General features: G+C 34.7%; 1 protein-coding gene across 10 annotated transcripts in view; it reads left to right on the top strand.

Annotated features, from left to right (window-relative positions):
* Nucleotides 1-22,096, top strand: part of KIAA1468 (KIAA1468 ortholog) — a 109,725-nt gene extending 87,629 nt beyond the window's left edge. For 3 of the 10 annotated variants that reach the window (XM_005654481.3, XM_021099741.1, XM_021099712.1), the window contains 7 exons: nt 1,814-1,896; nt 2,682-2,745; nt 4,156-4,294; nt 9,103-9,219; nt 12,636-12,724; nt 17,773-17,843; nt 20,391-22,096. In XM_005654481.3, the coding sequence (XP_005654538.1) occupies nt 1,814-1,896; nt 2,682-2,745; nt 4,156-4,294; nt 9,103-9,219; nt 12,636-12,724; nt 17,773-17,843; nt 20,391-20,511 (684 nt within the window). In that variant the 3' untranslated portion in view covers nt 20,512-22,096. Of the gene's footprint in view, nt 1-1,813; nt 1,897-2,394; nt 2,478-2,681; nt 2,746-4,155; nt 4,295-9,102; nt 9,220-12,635; nt 12,725-17,772; nt 17,844-20,390 lie in introns of those variants that run through there. The other 7 variants (XM_003121702.4, XM_021099721.1, XR_002346087.1 and 4 more) reach the window with 6 other exon arrangements.

Genomic DNA, 23,171 nt, shown 5'->3' with positions numbered 1-23,171 from the left:
TCTCTAAGGCTCAGTTTCTTCATCTGTTAAAACATTGATAATAATGGTACTTATCTCATTGGGTTTAAAAATCAGATGATACAGTGTATATAAAGTGCATAATAATAACTCTTAAATTTTGCTTTCTGATTTTCTAGCTTAATAAAGTAATTAAACTTTAAAACTCCAGCATAATGAAAAAATAACTTGTTCCTTAATTGTCTTTTTTTTTAAATGCTTTTTGGCTGGCACAAGATAGACATTTCCAGATATATTTTACTGATTCAAATCTACGGTACCTTATTTACAAAATGATAAGGAGAAAAAAGTTTTACTTAAAGTGAATCAGGAAGTTCCCATCGTGGTTCAGCAGAAATGAAACTGACTAGTATCCATGAGGATGCAGGATCGAACCCTGGCCTCGCTCAGTGGGTCAAGGCTCTGGCGTTGCCATGACCTGTGGTGTAGGTCGTGGACACAGCTCAGATCTCATGTTATTGTGGCTGTGGTTTAGGCTGACAGCTATGGCTCCAATTCGACCCCTAGCCTGGGAACCTCCAGATACCGTGGGTACGGCCCTAAAAAGACAAAAAAAAAAAAAAGTGAATTGGTTATTAAACAGTAACGAATTATTATAAAATTAAGAATTTTCATGCAAAAGGAGCTCTGCTCCAGAATGTATTGTGTAGGAGGAATGGTTAACCTATGCACACACTATTAGGTTTTTATTACTGAAAATTCCTTGGTATCTTCCATCTTCTGTGAGGACTAGTTCCATTGCTAGGTGAACTCATGAAACTCAATGGTTTTTATAAAAAACAAAATGAGTACAGCTCAATACTGTTCTCTTGTTCTGTGATTTTGGGAGTTGGTTGCCAAACGAATTATTTTATGATTAGGTCTAATCGTGCTTATATTTTTTTGTTTAATTTGAGCTTTTAGAGAAATGTAAATCAACTATTTGTAAACTTTAACTACTTGAACCAGCCAAAAACATTTTTTAATTAATAGTTTCTTTTTTCAATATTTCACAAATCTAATATCCTTTTTAATAGTCATAAAAATTCAACTCTCTTTTCTTAAATGCCTAGACTTTGTCGCGCAAAAGATTTATATGCAATTATGAGGCTTTAAGGTATACGAAAATGTCTCCATTTTCAGATGAGAAAACTGAGTTTCTAGAGATTATGTAATATATCTAAAGCCACATTACTAGTTAGTGGAGAGCTAGAATCTGAACCCAAGTCTGACTCCCATGTAAAATAAGTACTTTCTAGTAGGCCACGTTATGTCTCTATATCTTAGGAAAGAAAGCTATGTGATGTAAAAGGTTGGGAGTTTTCATATGTGATTTTTAAATTTACTTGCTATGGAACTATCAGAAGCTATTTAGTGATGGCTGCTAACCATTGAGTTTGGTTTTAAAGCAGTCCAGTTTGTACCTTGTTGGTCCTAACAAAACTATACTGGATTTATTTAAAGAGTTTAACGAAAGAATCCAGTATGTCTTCTTTTTAAAAAGTTAAGGCTTCTTTTAAATTGTGTTTTTATTGAACATGGAAATTGCATAAACTATTTGACCTAAAGTACAAACTGCCATTGAATTGGTGACAGACTGTTTTCGGGGATTTCTAGGCTGTTTATGCTTTATTTTTCTCCTAAGCATTCTCTGCCTTTATAAAGCACTCTAGTAGCAATATTTGCTTAGCTTCTAATTTTGGTTTTGCTTTTGTGTTTTCTCTCTTTCTCTTGGTTATTCCTTTCTTCTTCCCGTGGCATTGTGTTTGCTCTTTCCATGCATCACCTGTGAATACCCCCTGCGCTGACCATTCAGCTGTTGGTGAAGGGGGTGAATGAAACTCTAGTAGCTCAGAGGGTTGTTCCTGCTCTCATAACTCTCTCCAGTGACCCTGAAATGTAAGTGTTGTCCCTGCCTTTTACATTCAGCATCCCTTTTGAAATGCGCCTGTCAAGAAATAACCATCAGCTTTTAAATTCGTTGAAGAATAGATATATCACTTTAAAATAATAATGAGTTACACTTACTCGATTTTAAACTTTATCATACTACTCCATATATTTTTTTAAAGTCAACCTTCACAGGAAGCTTCATGACGAGGCCATATATTGAAAAATATGTTCGTAGTAGTAGTCCTTAGTAAGCATTTCCAAAACTGAAAACATGCTGATGGACTATTTCTTCCAAGCCAAGAAGGGATGCTCTGCTAATCTCACTAACATGTTGTTACCAGTAAGTATAGTGGCATGAACCAAAGGCTTAACATTTTAATGTCTCGTGTGGGTGACTAAACCAAGAAAGGCCAATGAGTCTGCCTGCCATCCTCAGTCACAGCTAACCCAGTTCTCATTCCAGTTTACCAAACCATTTTTTATTGCATGTTGACTGGTTTACAGCTGACTCTTCGAGGCATGAGTGAAGCTTTAGTTGACAAGCGGGTTGCTCCGGCCCTTGTTACCTTGTCCAGTGATCCTGAATTGTGAGTTTCACAGACTGCGACCTTAAGTTATCCTGTCTGTCTTTTTGAGCATTCTTCTTGGTCTGCTTTTTTTAAATTTAATTTGTCATTGCTAGAGACTAATACAGTATATTTACCTTATACTTACTTTGATATATATTTTAATAATAATCAGTTTTTCATTGCAGAGAAAATTTCAGTTTCTTTCTTTTTTAATTCTAACAGCTCTGTCAGGATTGCCACAATTCCAGCCTTTGGCACTATTATGGAAACAGTTATTCAGAGAGAGGTAGGCAATGACTGGAATTTATTTAATTTATGTGCTGTTGAGGTGATGATAATGTATTAGCATACACGTACTCTGTGGTTGGGGGTTGGGAACATACCCTTCATTTTATTTCTTAGTTAATTTGGGGCCAGAAGAGGATCTCAATATTTTAAAATATTGAGCCTATCAAAAGTGTATTTTCACATCCTAAGAAAATCTCTAGTCTTTCTTCTCAATTAGGAAATTAAGTATAAGCCAACTCTCAGATGTTGTATTTTAAGCCTATCTGGATATTGCAGTTTTGAATAATCCTTCAAACTAGATCTAGTTCCACAGGCTTCTGTTATCCAGTGGACATCTGGATAGTCTGCATAAATTCTCTAATACCAGTTTGCACAGATTTGCACCCAGGTTTTTTCAGTTTGGAGGCTAGAGTATAACTCTGTTCTTGTAACTGTCATTATGATGTGTGTCATTGATATCAAGCTGCATCATATCATAGACTGATATCGTCTTTTTTGCAGCACCCATTACAGTGACAACCCTCTGTCATGTCAGGAGATTACCAAAGTCTTCCTTTCTAAAAGTGTATTTTAATTCAGAAAGTTGTGATTTAATTTTTATGTTTGTTAGGTTCTATCTGCAACATTAACCTTATATAAGACACTTCTCAAAATTAGTGTCAAAATTTTATTCTTTAATATCAAATTGGACATGTCCTCATCCAATGAAAAACCCTGTACATTTGAAAATAAATTATTTGTGGACATATTACTTAGTTGTTTAAATGGAAAACAGGCTTTTCATCTCATAGACATTATGCAAAAATTTTTAGTTTTGTAAATTTTTTTCATATACATGTTTTATAACTAAAATTAAACAACTTTGTTAGTTATGGGAAAAAGTGTTTTCCATTTTTTCACTTATGTATTTTACTGGTGGAGCAAAATTTAAAAAAAAAAATTTCTGCAAACCTTGCAATCTTGGCAGAATTTCAACATGTTCTTAAATCCCAAAATAAAAATGTCTTTTAGGGAAATATGAGTAAGTTATAAGTCATTAATGACTCATTGCTTTCAGAAGGTGAATAAGTGGGTAACTTACACTGTGATTTGTTTTAAGAATTATAATTTAGATACAAAATCATCATAAATTTATCTTTGTCCTTAAATGTTGTAGGGCCTTTTCTCTTTTTTTACAGTTTGTCAGGGAATATTTGTATTTTTAAAAAGCAAAAAATGAATTAACAAGCATAAGCAAAAATGTAAAACCTTCTGAGCCAAAAGACTAAATAAGTACTTATATAATTCCAAATTTCTCTTGTTACGTTGATACAAGTCATTTGAATCCAATGCTACAAGCCATGTTTAGAAGTGTATCTTTCTCTGTAACAACTCTACTCAATTTGGCTATATATTATTCAATTTTAAGTTGCTGGAAAGAGTGAAAATGCAGTTGGCTTCTTTCCTGGAAGATCCTCAATATCAAGACCAGTATTCATTGCATACAGAGATCATAAAAACATTCGGTAGAGTTGGGCCTAATGCAGAACCAAGGTTCCGAGATGAATGTAAGTTTCAGTTTTTACCTTTTTTCCTGAATTGTAATGTCAGAGCAAAGCCAGAGATTCTCTGAGAATTTGTTATGTGTTAAAGACTTCCTATGCTTTATTTTTCATATACTGAAAGCTAAAAGTGAAACAAGTTTGTTACTATGAATTGATTAGTATTACTATTACTGAATGGTTTCTTTTTTTATAGCATTTTTATTACTCAATTACATTTATAGTTGTACAACAATCATCACAACCAAATTTTATAGCATTTCCAAACCAAACCCTCAGTGCTCCTCCCCACCCCCCGAGCTGTCTCATTTGGAAACCTTTGAGTTTTGTATCTGTCTTTGAGTCAGTATCTGTTCTGCAAAGAAGTTCATTTTGTCCTTTTTTAAAATTCCACATGTGAGTGATAGCATTTGATGTTGGTGTCTCACTGTCTGACTGACTTCACTTAGCATGACAATTTCTAGGTCCATCCGTGTTGTTGCAAATGCCTTCATTTCTTTCCTTTGAATGGCTGAGTAATGTTCCATTGTGTATATGTACCACATCTTCTTGATCCTCTCCTCTGTTGATGGACATTTAGGTTGTTTCCATGTCTTGGCTATTGTATATGGTGCTGCAATGAACATTGGAGTACATGTATCTTTTTGAGTCATGGTTTTCTCCGGATAGATGCCCAGGAGTGGGATTGCTGGATCAAATGGTAATTCTGTTTTTAGTTTTCTGAGGAATCTCCATACTGTTTTTCACGTGGTTGCACCAGTTTACCTTCCCACCAACAGTGTAATAGGTTCCCTTGTCTCCACACCCTCTCCAGCATTTATTGCTTGTAGACTTTTTGATGATGGCCATTCTGGCCAGTGTAAAGTGGTACATCATAGTGGGTTTTGATTTGCATTTCTCTAATAGTGAGTGATGTTGAACATCTTTTCATTGTTTTTTGGCCATCTGTATGTCTTCTTTGGAGAATTGTCTGTTTAGATCTTCTGCCCATTTTTTGATGGGGTTGTTTGCTTTTTTGGTATTGAGCTGCAGAAGGTGTTTATAAATTTTGGAGATTAATCCCTTGTCAGTTGCTTCATTTGCAACTGTTTTCTCCCATTCTGTGGGTTGTCTTTTCATTTTGTTTAGGGTTTCCTTTGCTGTGCAGAAACTTTTAAGTTAAAGTTCCATTTGTTTATTTTTGTTTTTATTGGCATTACTCTAGGAGGTGGATCTGAGAGTGTTCAGCCTATGTTTTCCTCTAAGAGTTTTGTAGTATATAAATATATAGTCTTATATTTAAGAGTCTTATATTTAAGTCTTATATTTAAAAATGTAGTCTTATATTTAGATCTTTAATCCATTTTGAGTTTACTTTTGTGTATGGTGTCAGGAAGTGTTCTAATTTCACTCTCTTACTTGTGGCTGTTCAGTTTTCCCAGCCCATTTATTGAAGGGGCTGTCTTTTCTCCATTGTATATTCTTGCATCCTTTGTCGTAGATTAGTTGACTGTAGGTGCGTGGGTTTAATTCTGGGCTTTCTATCCTGTTCCACTGATCTGTATTTCTGTCTTTGTGTCAGTACCATACAGTTTTGATGACTGTAGCTTTGTAGTATAGTCTGGAGTCAGGGAGCCTGATTCCTCCAGCTCCGTTTTTCTTTCTTAGGATGGCTTTGGCTACTCAATGGTTTCTTATACTATATAATGATTGCTGTAGACATATGAAAAGCAACTCAAACAATTTCAAGTTATTTTAAAAACAATTCTTGATTTCAAAATATTATGCTCCTTATAGTTGGAGTTTGTTTTTTAATTCTTATTTGTAAGGAAATTTTTATGTTTCTAGACATGTTCTTATGAAAGACATGCATTTCTTCCAGTTAGCATACCATTTTACTATTTTGTTTTAAATCACATCTTGTTGATCTACTAAATGATTAGCAAGATTATCTGCTAAAGCATTTTCTCCAGTTTCTATAATATCACTTTTATTGTGGACCTCAAACCTCTATGACAGCAATTTCCACCAATTTCTTTGGGTGGCGTCATAGCATCCAGTAATTATTACTCCAAAAGAATGATGCTTATCACTGTTACACATTAGTCTTTTTTGTTGTTGTTGGTTTTTGGGGGGTTTTTTTGTTTGTTTGTTTTTGCAATTTGACATGTTTTAGAAAGGACCACAAATTTGGCTTCCTAAATCAATTTAATTTCTAGTATACAATTGGATTCTCCCATAAACTAGTTATTGCATATCCAACCTGGTAGGTTTTTTGTTTTGTTTTGTTTTTTTACTTTTTTAGGTGTACACCGGCAGCATATGGAGGTTCCCAGGGTAGAGGTCACATCAGAGCTACAGCTGCTGGCCTACGCCACAGCCACAGCAACTCAGGATCCGAGCCTCATCTACACCACAGCTCACGGCAACACCAGGTCCTTAACCCACTGAGCAAGGCCAGGGATCAAACCCACAACCTCATGGTTCCTAGTTGGTTTGTTTCCGCTGTGCCATGACTGGAACTCCTCCAACCAGGTGGCTTTAAGATAAGAGTCATCAACAAAAAATATTGTTAGGATTTAGACTTCAGTGTCCAAAAAGGTTGTTGAGGGCATGAGCACTTATTGAGCTACAAAAACACACTCACAAGATTATTTTTCAGGGAGTAGTAGTGTTGGTTGCTTGAGGAGAAAATAACAATATTTCACAGTTAACAGGAAAAGATTTGGTATTTTAGTTAGCAGTAGGGGTAGTTCTCACCACAGTAACATCAGATTTACAGGTGATCCTCTACAGGTGCTCTGACTAACTTTTTTGAGGCTCTAATTGCGTGGAAGCAAGGAGGATAAATCTTGACTGTTAGATCAAGGAATAGGCTAAATAGGCAATAGGTCTTTGGTGGGTGCCAGGTTGTTAGTGAGTAACTCTCTAGAACCTGATCTAACAGTCTCCTGTACATTCAAAAGAAAGATTTATGCATCACATTGAAAAAAGAAATCTTCTTTTCATAATGGTCCAAAATAACAATTTAAAGTTTGGCTTGAAAAAAAGATTGAAGAGTTCCTGTCATGGCTCAGTGGAAACGAATCTAACTACTATCCATGAGGATGCAGTTTCAGTCCCTTGCCTCAGTGGATCTGGCATTGCTGTGAGCTGTGGTATAAGTTGCAGATGCGGCTCCAATCGGGCATTGCTATGACTATGGCACAGGCCAGCGGCTACATCTCCAATTTGACCACTAGCCTGGGCATGTCCATATGCCATGGATGCAGCCCTAAAAAGACAAAATAAAGACTGAGAAGTTTTCATTGCTTTAATAAGTGTAGTAAGCCATTATCCCCGAAGCCTTCTGCAACTTACTATATTCCCACAAGTATATTTTACACAATCTTTTTTCACATTCTGGCACAACCAGATTTTTTTTTTTTTTCCTTTTAAGACAAAAAAAAAAATTTTTTTTTCCGTTTTTTTTTTACTACTCAGTCAGTTGACTTTCTTTTTGCTTTTAAACTTTACCCTGAGGCATTTAATGTCCTATACTAATAAGATTAATGATAGATGAAGTAGAATCCATGTTGACAAGGATGCTGCCTCATTAACCGTCTGTATTTACAGATGATTCCTGTTAGAAGTTTAGAGAAAGGACAAAAAATTGCTGTGTGGTAACATCTTCTTTGGAGTGGTGTTTTGGATATTTTTCCCTCTATTCCTTTAGGAATAGAAGGCATTGATTTTTCCAGTGGCCCTTTTTCTTTCCCACCTTTTAGTCATCATAAGACCTTTTTGTCTTGATTGTATTTCAGGGTCCATTTGTTTTATCCAGAACATGATACAGCTTTTGTTTGTTTGTTTTCTGCTTTTTTAACTTTATAAATGTTTGGTCATACATTGGAGATTTTGTAACACAGCAATTTTACATTTCAGATCAATTGTTTTTCTTTTTCCCCAAAGTTCCTTATTTTAGATCTAAGCCCATTTACAAAAAGAAAAGACAAGATTCCCTTTGCTTTTCCTATTGGATCTACCCCAGAAGATTTTTTTGAAAGTTTACTAAAATCTATTTTTATAAAGTCTGCTTTTGGTTGATCTTTATCTTTGTCCAATCTGCCCTTAAGCAAAAGGGCTTCAGAAGTGGCCTTAATGTTATGTGTATTTCCTCTTTTCCTTGCCCACCAAAGGTCAGTTGTAGAATCACTCACATCTTGTTTGGTAATTCTTTTAACTATTTATCTCTATCTGAGGGGTTAACAGGTAAGTTAATAATAGGTACAGATGTATAGCTCAGGACAATACCTATATAATGAAATGTTGAGTTCTGTAGTAAACTTCTGTCTTCTGAGATTTAGGAAGATCCTTAATTATAGCCTTTAACTGTATCTAGACTAGAGTTTAAAGTACATTGTATTGGTTTTAAGCAGTTTTAAGTCAATATTGTGTAGAGTGGCTTCTGAGAAAAACATTGAGAAAAATAAGTATACTATATTAATCTGTTTTAATAGCAATGGTAATACCTAATTTATGTAAACTTATTTATAAAGATAATAATAACACAGAGGTAGGTTGTTTACATTTGTTTGTTTGGTTTTCATTTTTTAAATTGGGAAATTGAATTGCAGTAAAGCCAAGGGACCTGCATACATCCTCATAATTAGGTTATAATGGCATGCTGTAATCTATTTCTCCCAAATTTCACTCTTTATTCTGAAAAACATGCTTTCTTCCCTGGTAAGAAAAAGCAAGTATAAGATTTTTTTCCAAAATAAAACAGAAAACTATTTTTTAAATGTATTAGCATGTTTTAGATTAAAATTAATAATTTCTTTTTCTTTTTTCAGTTGTTATACCACATTTGCATAAGTTAGCCTTGGTGAACAACTTACAAATTGTGGATTCTAAAAGACTGGATATTGCTACCCATCTTTTTGAAGCCTACAGTGCACTTTCCTGTTGTTGTATCCTTGATTTATTAATGTGTATCTCTATTTACTAATCAATCTTACAGTGAACCTCAGTTGTTAAAGACTGAGAAGTAGAATTTTCTTTCAGCTTAACTAAGAAGTAAAGTAGATTAAAAATGTGAATTGACTTGCCCCACTCCTTATTTTAGCCAACTCACAATTTAAAACGATAACTTTAAGTCCTTTGTGTTTATATATTCTATAGTTTTAAAAACATTGAAAATTTTAATCTGTTAATCAGCTATATAACTAAGCAAGCAATCAGTTATAACTGAGGCTCTATTAATCAAAAGGAAGTCTTGTTTGTGTCCTAGTATTCATTTTCAGTGAATGTTTAACCATCTTTATGATGCTATGAATATCTCTTGGAGAGCTATCACTCGTTGAAAAAAATCTAGGGCCACCATGGTTAATCATTTGCAGTAATGGTAGAATGGAGGAAAACTCAGAGATCATCTAACCCATGTCAATCCTTACATTTTATAAGTGATAAAACTAAAAGCTAAAGACATCAGTGACTTCTATTTTTTATAGTTAAAAGCAAAACTGAGACTAGAACAACAAACTCTAGCTGTCCTATTAAAAGTTCCCTTTGCTATCATAGACCTAGTAAAATAAAACTAAGAAGGAAATAGAGATAAAGCTAGGCAGAATAAACTCCAGCTTTTAGGCTCTCCCATTAAAGGCCAGAATAGTTCAAGAAAGGGGAAGTAAGAAATTGAAAAAGGAATGAATGGCTAAACACTCAAACAGAACTGTAAAAGTACATGCTAGACAACATAATCACAGAATTATGATTTTGACAGGATAAAAAAAAAAAAATCACAGTAGAGAAAGTGGAAACATAGAGCTGTCTGTTAAGGAGCTGTTTGTCCTTCAGAAATGTTAAAACCTGAAGTTAGATGCATGGTTGAAAGGATTTCATTTTGAGGATCTACTACAAATTGCCTATTCATGTGGATGATATAAGCCTCTTTTATAGCATAGATTATAAAGTGAGCAGAAATACCATATTTTTATAATTTTGCCTCAACTATTCCATATATCTTCTACAAGTTTAATTCAACTAAAAGCAGAACTTACTATCATTCCTGATTTATCTTGTTGGCATTTTCAACTTAGAGGAGATAGAGGAAGCAAAAAGAGGAAGTGGTAATTCTGAATTAGCAAGGAAGAACTCTTCAGTAATGGAGAAGTGACAGGACCCTTATAAGAAAGTAATAATGGCATGTCAGAGTTTGGCATGTCAAAGAAAGAAAACATTGATATGTTTCTACCTGTTCCCTAAACTTTGCAAAAGTAGGTGTTTAAAAACTTAAGTGAAAAGTCATGTATAATCTTAATAACAGAGAGTTTCTAAAGGAATATGCCCCAAAGAAAATGAGAAAGTCAAAAGATCAAAAATTTTAGCTCTCTAAACCAAATTTTCCAAGTGAACAAGACATTGGTTTCTAAAGAGCATAGAAGTCTGTGTAGAAGGAAAATTATTGTGTATTTAGGTCTGTACAGACTATTACTAGAGAAAATACAGTAAAAAGTCTTTTCACCAACACGGTAAAGGGAAGAACCAGATTAACAGTACACCCTGTTCAAGTATTGAAAGCATTAGTTCTGCATGAGTCAGAACTTGTACTTGTGTCAACAGGGTGGTTATGGCCACTAATAAAACTGTATTGTCTATATCTGTTCTTCTGTTCCATTGCATTCTGAGCTGATGGAACACAAGAGTGTTTCTTTTGGCATGACATTGTATTTAATAGGGACATAGAAAATCTATAGTTAACATTTGACATAGTATTAAGTCAAGAAATCCTATTTAAGAAAAATTTGAAGGAATTTAGAAATGTTTACGTGGGGGGGGGTGCAATGGTTTAGAGATGAAAATATAATTTGAGAATTTTTTTTTAAATCTTTTTCTAGGGCTACATCTGGGGCATATGGAGGTTCCCAGGCTAGGGGGTCTAATCGGAGCTGTAGCTGCCAGCCTATGCCACAGCCAGAACAACGAGGGATCCAAGCCATGGCTGCAACCTACACCACAGTTCACGGCAACACTGGATCCTTAACCCACTGAGCAAGGCCAGGGATCGAACTCGCAACCTCATGGTTCCTAGTTGGATTCATTAACCACTGAGCCACAACGAGAACTCCCTGAGAATCTTTTTAAAAGTTGTTATATAGAAAAAAGGTTAGGCACACTGTTGTATATCTAAGATTCGGAGCAAGTGCTACAAAGCAGAAATCACAGAGAGGGCCTTTTTCTAATTGAGCTCTCTAAAAATGCAGTGATCTCTCTTATGAAACTGTGAATATTCTGTCATTGTTAGCAGTCAGAGGCCTTATGACCATCCTTCACAGATGAGGTGATTCCTAACATCATATTGGACCAAGTGGCCTCTAAATTGCCAATCCGTGAGGAAGATTGTAGGATGGCATGTGTAGAAGGACCAAACTGTGAGGAGAGAGAAAGGAGGAGAGTATCCTCTCGCTTACCCCCAAATAAGGCCATTTTCAACTTCTCAATCCATGCCCAAATTGCTCTAGGCCAGCTATTAACTACTAATCCAAAGGTTACTCACAGATATATCTTGGTGGTACTTTCCCCATACCCAGAAAATAAGACCGCAGAGCTATTAGGTTACAGAATTCTATACATCTGTAGAGATTTGATTCAACCAAATGAGGTCTGTATTTTTATAACTGCCCATTTATAAGTCACTCAGCTATGTAAGTTTTATATTTTCTATTCTTTTTTTTTTTTTTTTTTGTCTTTTGTCTTTTTAGGGCTGCACCTGAGGCAAATGGATGTTCCCAGGCTAGGGGTCAAATGGGAGCTGTAGATGCTGGTCTACGCCACAGTCATAGCAACGGGGGATCAGAACCACATCTGCAACCTACACCACAGCTCACGGCGACACTGCCAGATCCTTAACCTACTGAGCAAGGCAAGGGATCAAACTTGCGTCCTCCTGGATGCTAGTCAGATTCATTTTAACTGAGCCACGGCAGGAACTCCAACATCAGTGTTTTAAGCAAGTGGCCTTTATCAATATTTTCCAAAACATCCAACTTAATTGTCATGGAAACATTAATTTTCTTACTTTTTATACTCATTTAAACATCCGGTTAAATGTCATGACTTAATTTTCACCCTGTTATTTCATATGTTTGCATGCCATGTAAATTGAATGCCACTGACATAAAGAGAATTGTGGGAATATACACAATTAATTCTTGACGAGAAACTAACTCAACAAATAAGGATCGTGCTTGAGGGAAGCCTGTTTGCTGTAAGTGATCAGCATGCCGTAGACATCATTTAAGACAGCTGCTTCTTTTATATTCTTCTGCTGTTCTGTTTGGACATATCAGTTTGGTTTTATTAATCTCCTTAATTAACTTGTCTCAAGTTATTTCAGAGGATTTAATGGTTAATCACTTTTTACCTGGTCTCAGATGTTTACGAATTGACATGGAACATCTTTCCCCAGAGCATGAGGTAAGCAACTGTGATGATTAAGCCTCTGTGGTTATCAGTGCCGTGTCCATGTTTTTAATATATCCTATACAGATTTTCATTCCTTTTCATGTGAGCCATGATTATGATATGCTGTGCTTAATTTTTTTCAAACTAGTTCAGTGTCATTTTATGGGTTTATTTACTGGTTATAAGATTTTATGGAACTTTTTAAAAATCTTTAAGCCTCTGTTTAATTCTCTAAAGTAGGAATAACATATTCTCCTTCACTGAATGTAGTTAGAATTTAGTAAGAGAATATGAAGTGCTTTTTATCTATAAAATGCTATACGGTCTTATCTCTGACCATCAACTTTCTTAGAAGCAAAGTTTCTATTTCCTGTCTCCATGCCCTCATAACTCTTTTCATTCTTTTGTCTTCCTGTTTCCTCCAAACCCTTGTTTATCATTTCTTTCCAATTATGTATCTTCATCCTGTTTTTCTATCAGCTTTTCGTTAACCTATTATGTTTGACTCTCCCCTCCTAAACAAAAGAAAACAAAAGAAAAAAATCTTCCCTTTATCCCTCTCTCAAATTTCTTTTTCCTGCCAATAGTCTACACTCACTCTCTGAGCATTCACACTGTCTATTGGTCATCAGAATCATTCCCATTCCACTAATCCAACAAAACTTCTCTCTCTTAACATCACTGGTGATCACAGTGCTACACTGAAAGGACACTTTTCAAACCTGATAGGGGTGTATGGGAGTATGTGCTCTTTTCATACATATCTTTGTCAATACTTGGTATTCTTTTTTTTTTTTCTAAAATTTTTTTTTTTTGTCTTTTTGCTATTTCTTGGGCCACTCCTGCGGCATATGGAGGTTCCCAGGCTAGGGGTCCAATCGGAGCTGTAGCCACCGGCCTACACCAGAGCCACAGCAACACAGGATCCGAGCTGCGTCTGCGACCTACACCACAGCTCACGGCAACGCCGGATCCTTAACCCACTGAGCAAGGCCAGGGATCTAACCCGCAACCTCATGGTTCCTAGTCGGATTCATTAACCACTGCGCCACGACGGGAACTCCAATACTTGGTATTCTTAGACTTTTTAAATGTGGTACATACATATAAAGCGGTATCTCATATAAAGTGGTATCTCATTATGGGTTTTCATTTGCATTTTCCTGACAATTGTGAAGCTAGAGTGTGTTTACTGACATCAAAACCTTTTTTAGGTTTTTGCCCGTTTTTCCCATTTTGGGTTGTCTTTTTTCCTGTTATTTCTTTGAAGTTTGTTATATAATTGGAATCCCAGTATTCTATCACTTTAGTGTTTTATAGATATCTTTTTTCCAGTTTGTGATTTTTCTTTTACATTTTTGCCTATTGGAACACTGATTTTTAATTTTTTAATATACTGATCATTTCCAAGACATGATCTCCTGTACTTTCTCCTTAAAATGTTTAAAGTTGTGTTTTCACAATAAAAGTCTTAATCCATCTAGAATTGGTTTTTATGTATGGTATATGCTCAAATTATTTTTTTTCTAGATAAATAACCCATTTTCCCATTATTGTTTAGCATGTCTGTACCAATTCTCAATGTCACCTCTATCATATATGGAGTTTCCATGTATGCATGTGTCTGTTATTAGGGAACATTATTTTCCACTGGTCTCCTTCTCAGTTGTAACATTGATACACTGTCTTCATTACAGTTGCCTTGTTAAAAAGTCCTGAAATCTAACAGGCAAGTCCAGCCTCCTATCCTTTTTTTAGAACTGTTCATGACCCTTAACATTTTTAATGTGAATTTTAGCATTATCTTGTGAGCTTCCAAGAAAGATCTCGTTCAGATTCTGGTTGAAATTGAATCGATTCTATAAATTAATTGAGAGAGACATCTGCTTCACCATTTTGAGTCTTCCTATCCAGAATTTACTATACCTTGCACTTACTTAGATCTCCTTTAATATCTTTCAGAAAAGTTTTATTATCGCCTCTGAAAAAAATTGTCACCTTATATCTATAATGTTATAGTGCTACCTTTTTTTAGGATTATATGTTTTTTAACCCTCTTACCAAGTATAGAAATACATATAACTTTTGTATGTTGAATTTATGTCTGGCTAACTTGAGAAATGTTATTATTAGTTCTAATAATAAAATGTGTCCAGATTTTTTTTTAAGTTTCAAATATAGAAGAGTTTCCAATGTGAATAATATATTCTTTTCTAGTACTTTTACTTTATTTTTCCCTTTTCCTTACTGTGGAATCTAGCTTTTATAATAGATATTAATTTGTTTACTTCTGATATTAACTCTTGCTTTCTTTTTAAAATAGTTTTGATAGGAGTTTCAATTTTCTTAACCTTTTCAAATATTGAACTTTTAGCTGTGTTGATTTTGCTCTATTTGTTAGTTTCTTTGATTTCTATTTTCATCTTTATTTCCTTCTGCTTTCTTTAGATTTGATTTTTTTTTCTATTTTTTTAACTCCTTAAGGAGGAAGCTTATTAGATTATTTACTTGTTAACTTTTCTCCTTTCTGATACACAAATTTAGGTTCAAAGTATCCCTTTAACCACATCCCTTTCGCTCCATTGTAGCTTCGTGACTATTTAGTTCCAGTTAAATTCTCATTTCCATTATTTCTTTATTGATTCATGGATTTTGTTTCATAAGGTAAAAGTAGTTAATTTTGAGTCAGTTCCACATTTGTGCCAGCTTTTTGTGATCTGCTTGTTCTGTTGGCTATTGAGAGACGTGTTAAAGTTACGATTGGGAGTTGTCTATTTCTCCTTCCAGTTTTTTCATTTTTTGCTTTGTATATTTTATAAATGCCTTTTATCAGGTTGGGAAAGGAAGTTTGCTTTTATTGCTAATTGGTTGAGTATTTTTTTCATGAAGCAGTATTGGATACCATCAAATGTTTTTTCTGATCAATTGAGATGACCACGTGGTTATTGTTTTTTATTCTCTTACAATGTTTTATATTAATGGGTTTTAAGATATTAAAGCACCCTTTGCTCTCCTGTGGTAAATCCCACTTAGTTATGATGTATAATTCCATTTACATGAAGCTGGATTCAGTTTGCTAGCGTTTTGTTCAGGATTTTTGTGTCAATGATAAAAGCTGTCTGTAGAATAGAACTCACAAGAAACAAGCCTTATTTTCACCACCTTCCATTATTTTAAGGTGGGTCTGAAAAATAGGAGGAGTAGTTAAAAATCCTTAAAAGGATCAGACTCCCAGATTCCCTTTACAACCTTAGTGAAAGACTGGAGCTTTACTTTCTAGATTTGGAATACCAGGCATATCTGAGAGGAAGAATGAGGTGCTATAATGAAAGGAGGGAAATTAAGTCAAAGGTAGAGTTAGTGATTAGAAACCTCATCACCTTTCTCCTTCTTGGCTCCAGGAATAATGGCAGCCAAAATTATATCTTTAGGGAAAAAAGATTGAAAGAAAGTTTGTGCAAGATTCACTTTACAATGAATTTACCCATGCACAAAAAGATTCTGATCAACATTTAAGCACCCCAGCCTTTAATGGACATCCCAAGATCACCAACCATTTGAGAAGAGCTTCTGACATCAAAGAGATGAAAATATACACCCAAGAAAGAGGATACTGGAGGAAACAGACAATACAGAATCTATTAGATGAAGAGTGGGAAAACAGAAACAAAGAGAAGTCCTTACCATAATCTGCAAGGCAGAAAAGAACTAGCTTCCCTCCTCCTTACATCTTGGGCCTCATCTTTACCTTCTCCCTTGCTCATTCTGGCTTCCTTGCCTAGAAATGATAGACATGCTATCCCACCTGGAACCCTTGCTCACCTCTTTCCAGTTTCTAAAACACTCCTCGTGTCCTTCAGAGGACACTCCTCTTGCTTAAATATCATCCTCTCTATGAAGCCTGCATTGAATACCTCCATGTAAATTGTAATATTCTTCACTTTGGCCTCCCAGGACCCCATGTCTTACTCACTGCTCTTTGCAAAGCAAAGAGCCCTTATCACCCTCTAATATACTATATGACTTACTTATTTTGCTTGTTGTTTAGAACAAAAGAACATAAGCTCTCCACAAGGGGCTTGTTTTCTATTTGCTGCACCTTCTGTGACTAAAAACTTACCTGGCACATAGCAGGTGACAATAAGTTTTTTGTTTAGTGATCTCCAGGCACAGATATTGGCCAAGAATATTCATAAGGATCATTTGGTTTCTGGTGTGGATGCCAGAAATTGTGGCAGCAGCTTACATCACACCACTTTTTTCATTACTTATTCAGATTCCCTGCAAGAGTGATATTAACTCTTACACACCCATAGTATCCCCAGTTTTAGTAACCACAAAACTGGCCTCTGCTCTAGACTTTAAAATAGAGTGTCTTGCTTTTGGCAACATGGAAAATGCAAGGGACAAGTTATAGAACAGTTTTCACTAGGAAAATATGTCTGAGCATGGTATGTATCTGTTAAATGTATAGATGTATATAAATTTAAATTTATTTATTTTTTTTTTTTTTTTTGTCTTTTTGCTATTTCTTGGGCCGCTCCCGCGGCATATGGAGGTTCCCAGGCTAGAGGTCCAATCGGAGCTGTAGCCGCCGGCCTACGCCAGAGCCACAGCAACACGGGATCCGAGCCACGTCTGCAGCCTACACCACAGCTCACGGCAACGCCGGATCGTTAACCCACTGAGCAAGGACAGGGACCGAACCCGCAACCTCATGGTTCCTAGTCGGATTCGTAACCACTGCGCCACGACGGGAACTCCTAAATTTAAATTTTAACATTAGATGTTGGGGGAAGCTAAGGGAGAATGGGAATCAGACTCAGAAGGAAGGTTAGTGAAAATCAAAGTGAATTATTAAGTTATATAATTGAGATCTTTTAAAGTTATTTCTGTACCTAGTCTAGCAATCCATTGCAAATTCCTTTAACAAAGTAAAAGAATTTTCCATTTTTAGTCAGCATTAGCTTATGGGAATGTTAAAAATTCAATGAAAAACTTTAAACCATAGAATTTTACTATGTAAACTGTATTTCACTAAAGTCATCTTTTTAAATCAGGTTATTTTAAGTTCCATGATAAAAGAATGTGAACAAAAAGTAGAGAACAAGACCGTCCAAGAGCCTCAAGGGTAAGACATTAATTCTTTTTTTTAAGGCTTTGTGTTAACTTTAATTTCTCTATATAAATTTTCTGTAGGTGGCTTCTGTGTTTTATATTGTGTTATTTTGGAGTCATTAATTTGGAAGATAAGAAAATCCTTTAAATCAGCAGTTCTCAACTGCTGATCCATAAACCATCTGAGGAATTTAAAATTCAGATCCCTACCTCATGCTCTCTGCCCTCAACACTGTGAGTCAGCCTAGTATCTGTACATTTAAAAGCTTCCAACAAAAATACTAAATCAGGAGTTCCCATTGATCTGATGTGGCTATGGCTGTGACGTAAGCTGGTAGCTGCAGCTCTGATTCCACCCTTAGCCTGAGAACTTCCATATGCCACAGATGAGGCCCTAAAAAGCAAAAAATAATGATAATAATAATTCAAAAAGATGCATGCACCCCAATGTTTATAGCAGCATTATTTACAATTGCAAGGGTATGGAAGCAACTCAAGTGTCCATCAACAGATGAATGGATAAAGATGTGGAATATACATATAGTAGGGATTACTGCTCAGCTATAAAAAAGAATGAAATTCTGCCAGTTACAGAGATATGAATAGACTTAGAGGGTCTTATGCTAAGTGGAAAAAGTCAGAGGAAAATAATGGATGATATCAGGTATATGTAGAATCTAAAAAATGCAGCAAACTAGTGACTATAACAAAAAAGAAACAGACTCATAGACATAGAAAACAAACTAGTGGTTACCTAAAGGGGAGAGGGAAGGGAGGAGGGGCAAGATAAGGGTAGAGGATTAAGAGGTACGAACTATTACATATAAAATAAGCTACAAAGATATGTTATACAACACAAGGAATATAGCCAATATTTTACAACTATAAGTAGAGTATAACCTTTGAAAATTATGAGTCACTATATTGTATACTTGTAACAGAGTATTGCACATCAACTATACTTCAATAAAATAATAAACAAAATAAAATCTTCCAAAGAGATTCTGATAGATAGCCAGATTTGGGAATCATTGGTGAAAATAGTTTCTAGAAATTTGTGACAGGAGTTAAAAGATTTAACTTGATTCACTGCATAAAGGATTGTAAATTTGTGGATGTTCTAATCACATGCTTCTAACTAAACTACTTAGAATTCAAAGATTCAGTGAAACTAAAATAAGAACACAGATGTGAAAGGATAAAGTTGGGCATTTCAGGAGAGGAAGTAATTTACAAATAGTCTGTGTGTACTCTAACTCTTACTGAAGTAACCTTGAGTAGTTAATCTTAAATGTACTCTGTTAGGTATAAAAAGCTGAAAGATACTTCCTTTATAAAGCTGACCACCTGGAATAAGCATTTCATCCTGTTAGGCTAGGTGCACATACACACACCCACCTCTATAACCCCTAGACCACCCAGGTTCCCTGCCCCTGCAACACAGTATTTTGCCTCTTACTATGAGTCAGAACCCTTGTTTATTTAGCCTCCTACAGTAGTAGGAGCTCTTCGATCATTTTGGCCATGGAAAGTTAAAAACAATAAAAATACTTTGATGGTTTCTATTCTCAACACAAAATCCATAAAATTAATGTTAAAGCAAATAATTCTGTTCATTTGTCATTCATTAAATATTAAATTTATTTGGTGCCTCATTAGTTTAAAATGTGAAAGGTGTTGGACTAAAATTGAGAAAAATTAATCTTTAAGATATTTTGCAATAGCAGTTGTACACTGCATTTTACAGATGAGGAACATGAATCAGAATGATTTAAAGCATCTTGGCCAAAGCCACAAGGCGAATTGGTGGATCACTGAAAAATTGTCCTTCATCATCAATACTTTTGATCAGTAGTATGATAAATCAGTAGTCTTTAGTAGTCATTTTGATTGTGCTTACTCCCTATACAGAAGATTGGTCAAAAAGAAAGAAGAGAAAGATTTGACATTGTTGATCAAAACTAGTGCAATTGGGGACATGTTTCTTCTCCCCAACCCACCAAAAAAGTAATATATCATCAAATTGTTATCAGCACAGTATAAGACCTCACTGTGATTTAATTTACTCATTTGTGAAAATAGGGATAATATCTATCTTCCAGGGTTGCTGTAAGAATTCAATGAAGTGATGCTGATAATGAGAAGAATAACTAACACTTACTGCATGCTAGCCTGGCACCACTAATAGGCATTTATACTTGCATAATCATTAGTAGTCCTGTGAGGTAGGTATTAGTATTATCTCCATTTTATAGATGAGGAAACAGAGGTTAAATAACTTGCCCCAAGTCACACAGCTGGTAAATGACAGAACCAAGATTCAGCCTTGTTCCAGGCTTGCCCCTAATCACTATACCTTACTCCTTCCTTCAATAGAAATGATAAACATGAAAACCCCTAACCTATTATGGTACCAAAAAACTCTACTCCATAAATATGAATTTCCCTTTTGTGATACCAGTGCAAAATGTATTTATTAATGTTATACTGCTAGAAAAATGAAAAATAGATATTTTAGGTTTTTAATTGCTTTACATAAATTTCAAAATTTCTTTCCTAGCTCAATGTCAATCGCTGCAAGCTTAGTGAGTGAAGATACAAAGACCAAGTTTTTGAACAAAATGGGCCAGTTGACAACATCAGGTGCCATGTTGGCCAATGTGTTTCAGAGAAAGAAGTAAAAGCAGGAAGGACGCCCCCAGAAAACACTAAAATGGACCTCAAGCAGATTGGTTCCTTGTACTTGAAGTACTTGCCTTTTTTATTTCCTTGTTTTATGTTCTTGCATTATAATTTTATCTTAACCTCCAAAGATATTTGCACTGCTTTTGATTATTGCTGTATATCTGTTAATTTTGGAGTTACAACTGTGGTGATAGAAAATTGAGTTGATAGTCTGCACCAAGCCCCTCCTCTATGTTCTCGTCTTTCAGAATAATTTTTATATATATATAGTGAAGAGGTTTTTTTTTTAATTTTTGGATGGGATATTAGCAAAAATATCTGTATGATACACTAAGCTATTACAATGGTACTTAAAATAATGTAAATTTGAAGTCATTGTTATAAAGTAATAAAAGTGGAGATTACTTAAGTATTTAAATTATGAAAGAATAATGCAGACTTTTTATTGTTTCTTAACTGACTAGAAAGAGCCACCAGCATTACTCTGTGCCTTTTGGACTTCAGTTTGTGTGTCTGTAGGAATTGTGTGCATTCCATTCACACAGTATTTATAATACTGTAATGAATCTGAATTACAAATCCTACAGTAAGTAGATAATAATGAAACTTTCAACTTTCAGCGCTCTCATGAATATTCTTTAAGTGCTGTTTAAACCTCCCCATCACTTACATGCATATAATGGACTTACCCAAGGAAAGATAGCACATGGGCATGGGGAGTGGTAACCAAGGTGAATTCTACAAACTGGTGTGTAGTAGATGTAAACACTCAACACTAAATTTAAGTAAGAAGAGCTAATGATTGTGACATTTTTTCCCCAGAATTGAAATACAAAAGAAAATACGGTTTGAATCTGAAATTTAACACTTAATTACACAAAACATGTTCTTTAAAATATTTTCTGCTGATTTTCATTTCAGAGATTATCTTTTCATTCTGTGTGTTACAGAGAAGTACAGAAAAGTTCGGGATAGTTGGGGGCTGCTTTTCTCCCTCTAATCTAAAAATGACATTGGTTATATTATTATTGGTTAGCCACCACCTTGTCCCTTAAAGTCGGTGACTTCTTGTGTTTGATACATATTGCATAGAGTCTTAAGTCAGTGTACAGTCCCACTGGAATTTGACAGTTGTCTATAAAGTAATGCAACTTGAAGTAGAAAAGAGTGGTACTGGACATAGGAGGGAGGTGGTTGGTTTAAGGGGTTAATGTGAGGCCTTTTTGAAAAATAAATATTTTAGTAAAGAGAATTCTCTTTTGAGCACAGCTGATACAAATGGGTGATTGTCATGTTTGTTGTATGAACTGGTTTAATATATTTGGAACATAGTTGGATTACTTTCACTTCCTGGGAGAGTTAGCTTACCACACATTCAAGCTTACAAAATAAGTTGCCATAGGCAAAGCCATTTGAAAAGTTTATTCTGAAATTATTTCTTTACCTACAGTGAAATAATTGTTACCTAACTAGTCTTTCTGGAAACTGTTGGATTCTAGGCATTCCTGAGAAATTGAAAGTGGCTACCTTTCATGTCAAAAATGTTGATCTATTATAAATAAAATGTTTTTGCATACTTGTTTTGGTTTTGGTTTTGGCTATGTGTATTTATTTTTATTTTGAAACACTATCCTATATCCAAGCAAAAGGAAACAAGAAGGTGTATTTCATTAAAATGTATGTATTTCATTAAAATATATTTTATTTTAGGAATATAATCTATATAGATTACCTGTTTTCATTTACTTTTACTAAAAAAAAGATTGTGTTGTATAAAAATTAATACATTTCAGATATAATTTAAAGAAAAAAATGTTTAAATTCTCATTTGCTTTGAACTATTAGTTCAATATATAGTAGAATTAGTGTGTTTGTTACCTGGTAAATAAATATAATGTATTTTTAATGTGATAACTTCTATTAGCTTGTGAATCCATTTATCTAAATGCTTATGGTTTTTTTTGAAAGACACCAGCTAGCAAAATACACAGTACATTTCAAGTCTCCCTTATGCAGTTAAATATCTTAATGTTAGTAAGACTTCACGTTTATTTTCTTAGTAAAATATGGATTCTTTAAAGAGAAAGCAGACACTAATCACTGAGACTGGCTGTGTTCTTTCAAAACACCCAAGCCATAAAACTCCCATCCACCCATCCTCACTCTTTTTAAACAGAAGTAAAAACAGTGCAAGTAAAAGTTAAGCTTGCAAAGTAATGGAAAGTTAATTTGAAATTATGCTCCAAAGCAAGGTAGGGACTAAAGTTTTGCAGAAATCTAGAAGTGCTATAGATAACAATTTTTCTGGATTATTATGAGAATGATGCCTGAGTGGTAGCTTTATCTACCTCTGTACATAATGTCCTTGACCTTCATTTGTTTGCATTAGTACCTCTTTTGATATATTACTTTGCTAAACATCAAATTGACTTAAAACCTGAATGAAATTGTGAATGATATATATATATATATATATATATATTTTTTTTTTTTTTTTTTTTTTTTGGTTGCACCTGCAACATGTGAAAGTTCCCAGGCCAGGGATTGAACCTGAGCCACATTGAACCTTAACCTGCTGTACCACAAGGAACTTCCTAATTTAAATGACTTTAATGGCATCTCAATTCAAGGTGCTACCAGACTTGTTTTTCTTACA

Source organism: Sus scrofa, chromosome 1, assembly GCF_000003025.6.
Source record: "Sus scrofa isolate TJ Tabasco breed Duroc chromosome 1, Sscrofa11.1, whole genome shotgun sequence".
Lineage (NCBI taxonomy): Eukaryota > Metazoa > Chordata > Mammalia > Artiodactyla > Suidae > Sus > Sus scrofa.
The sequence above is the reverse complement of the archived record's forward strand: the minus strand, read 5'-3'. Positions and strand labels throughout refer to the sequence as shown.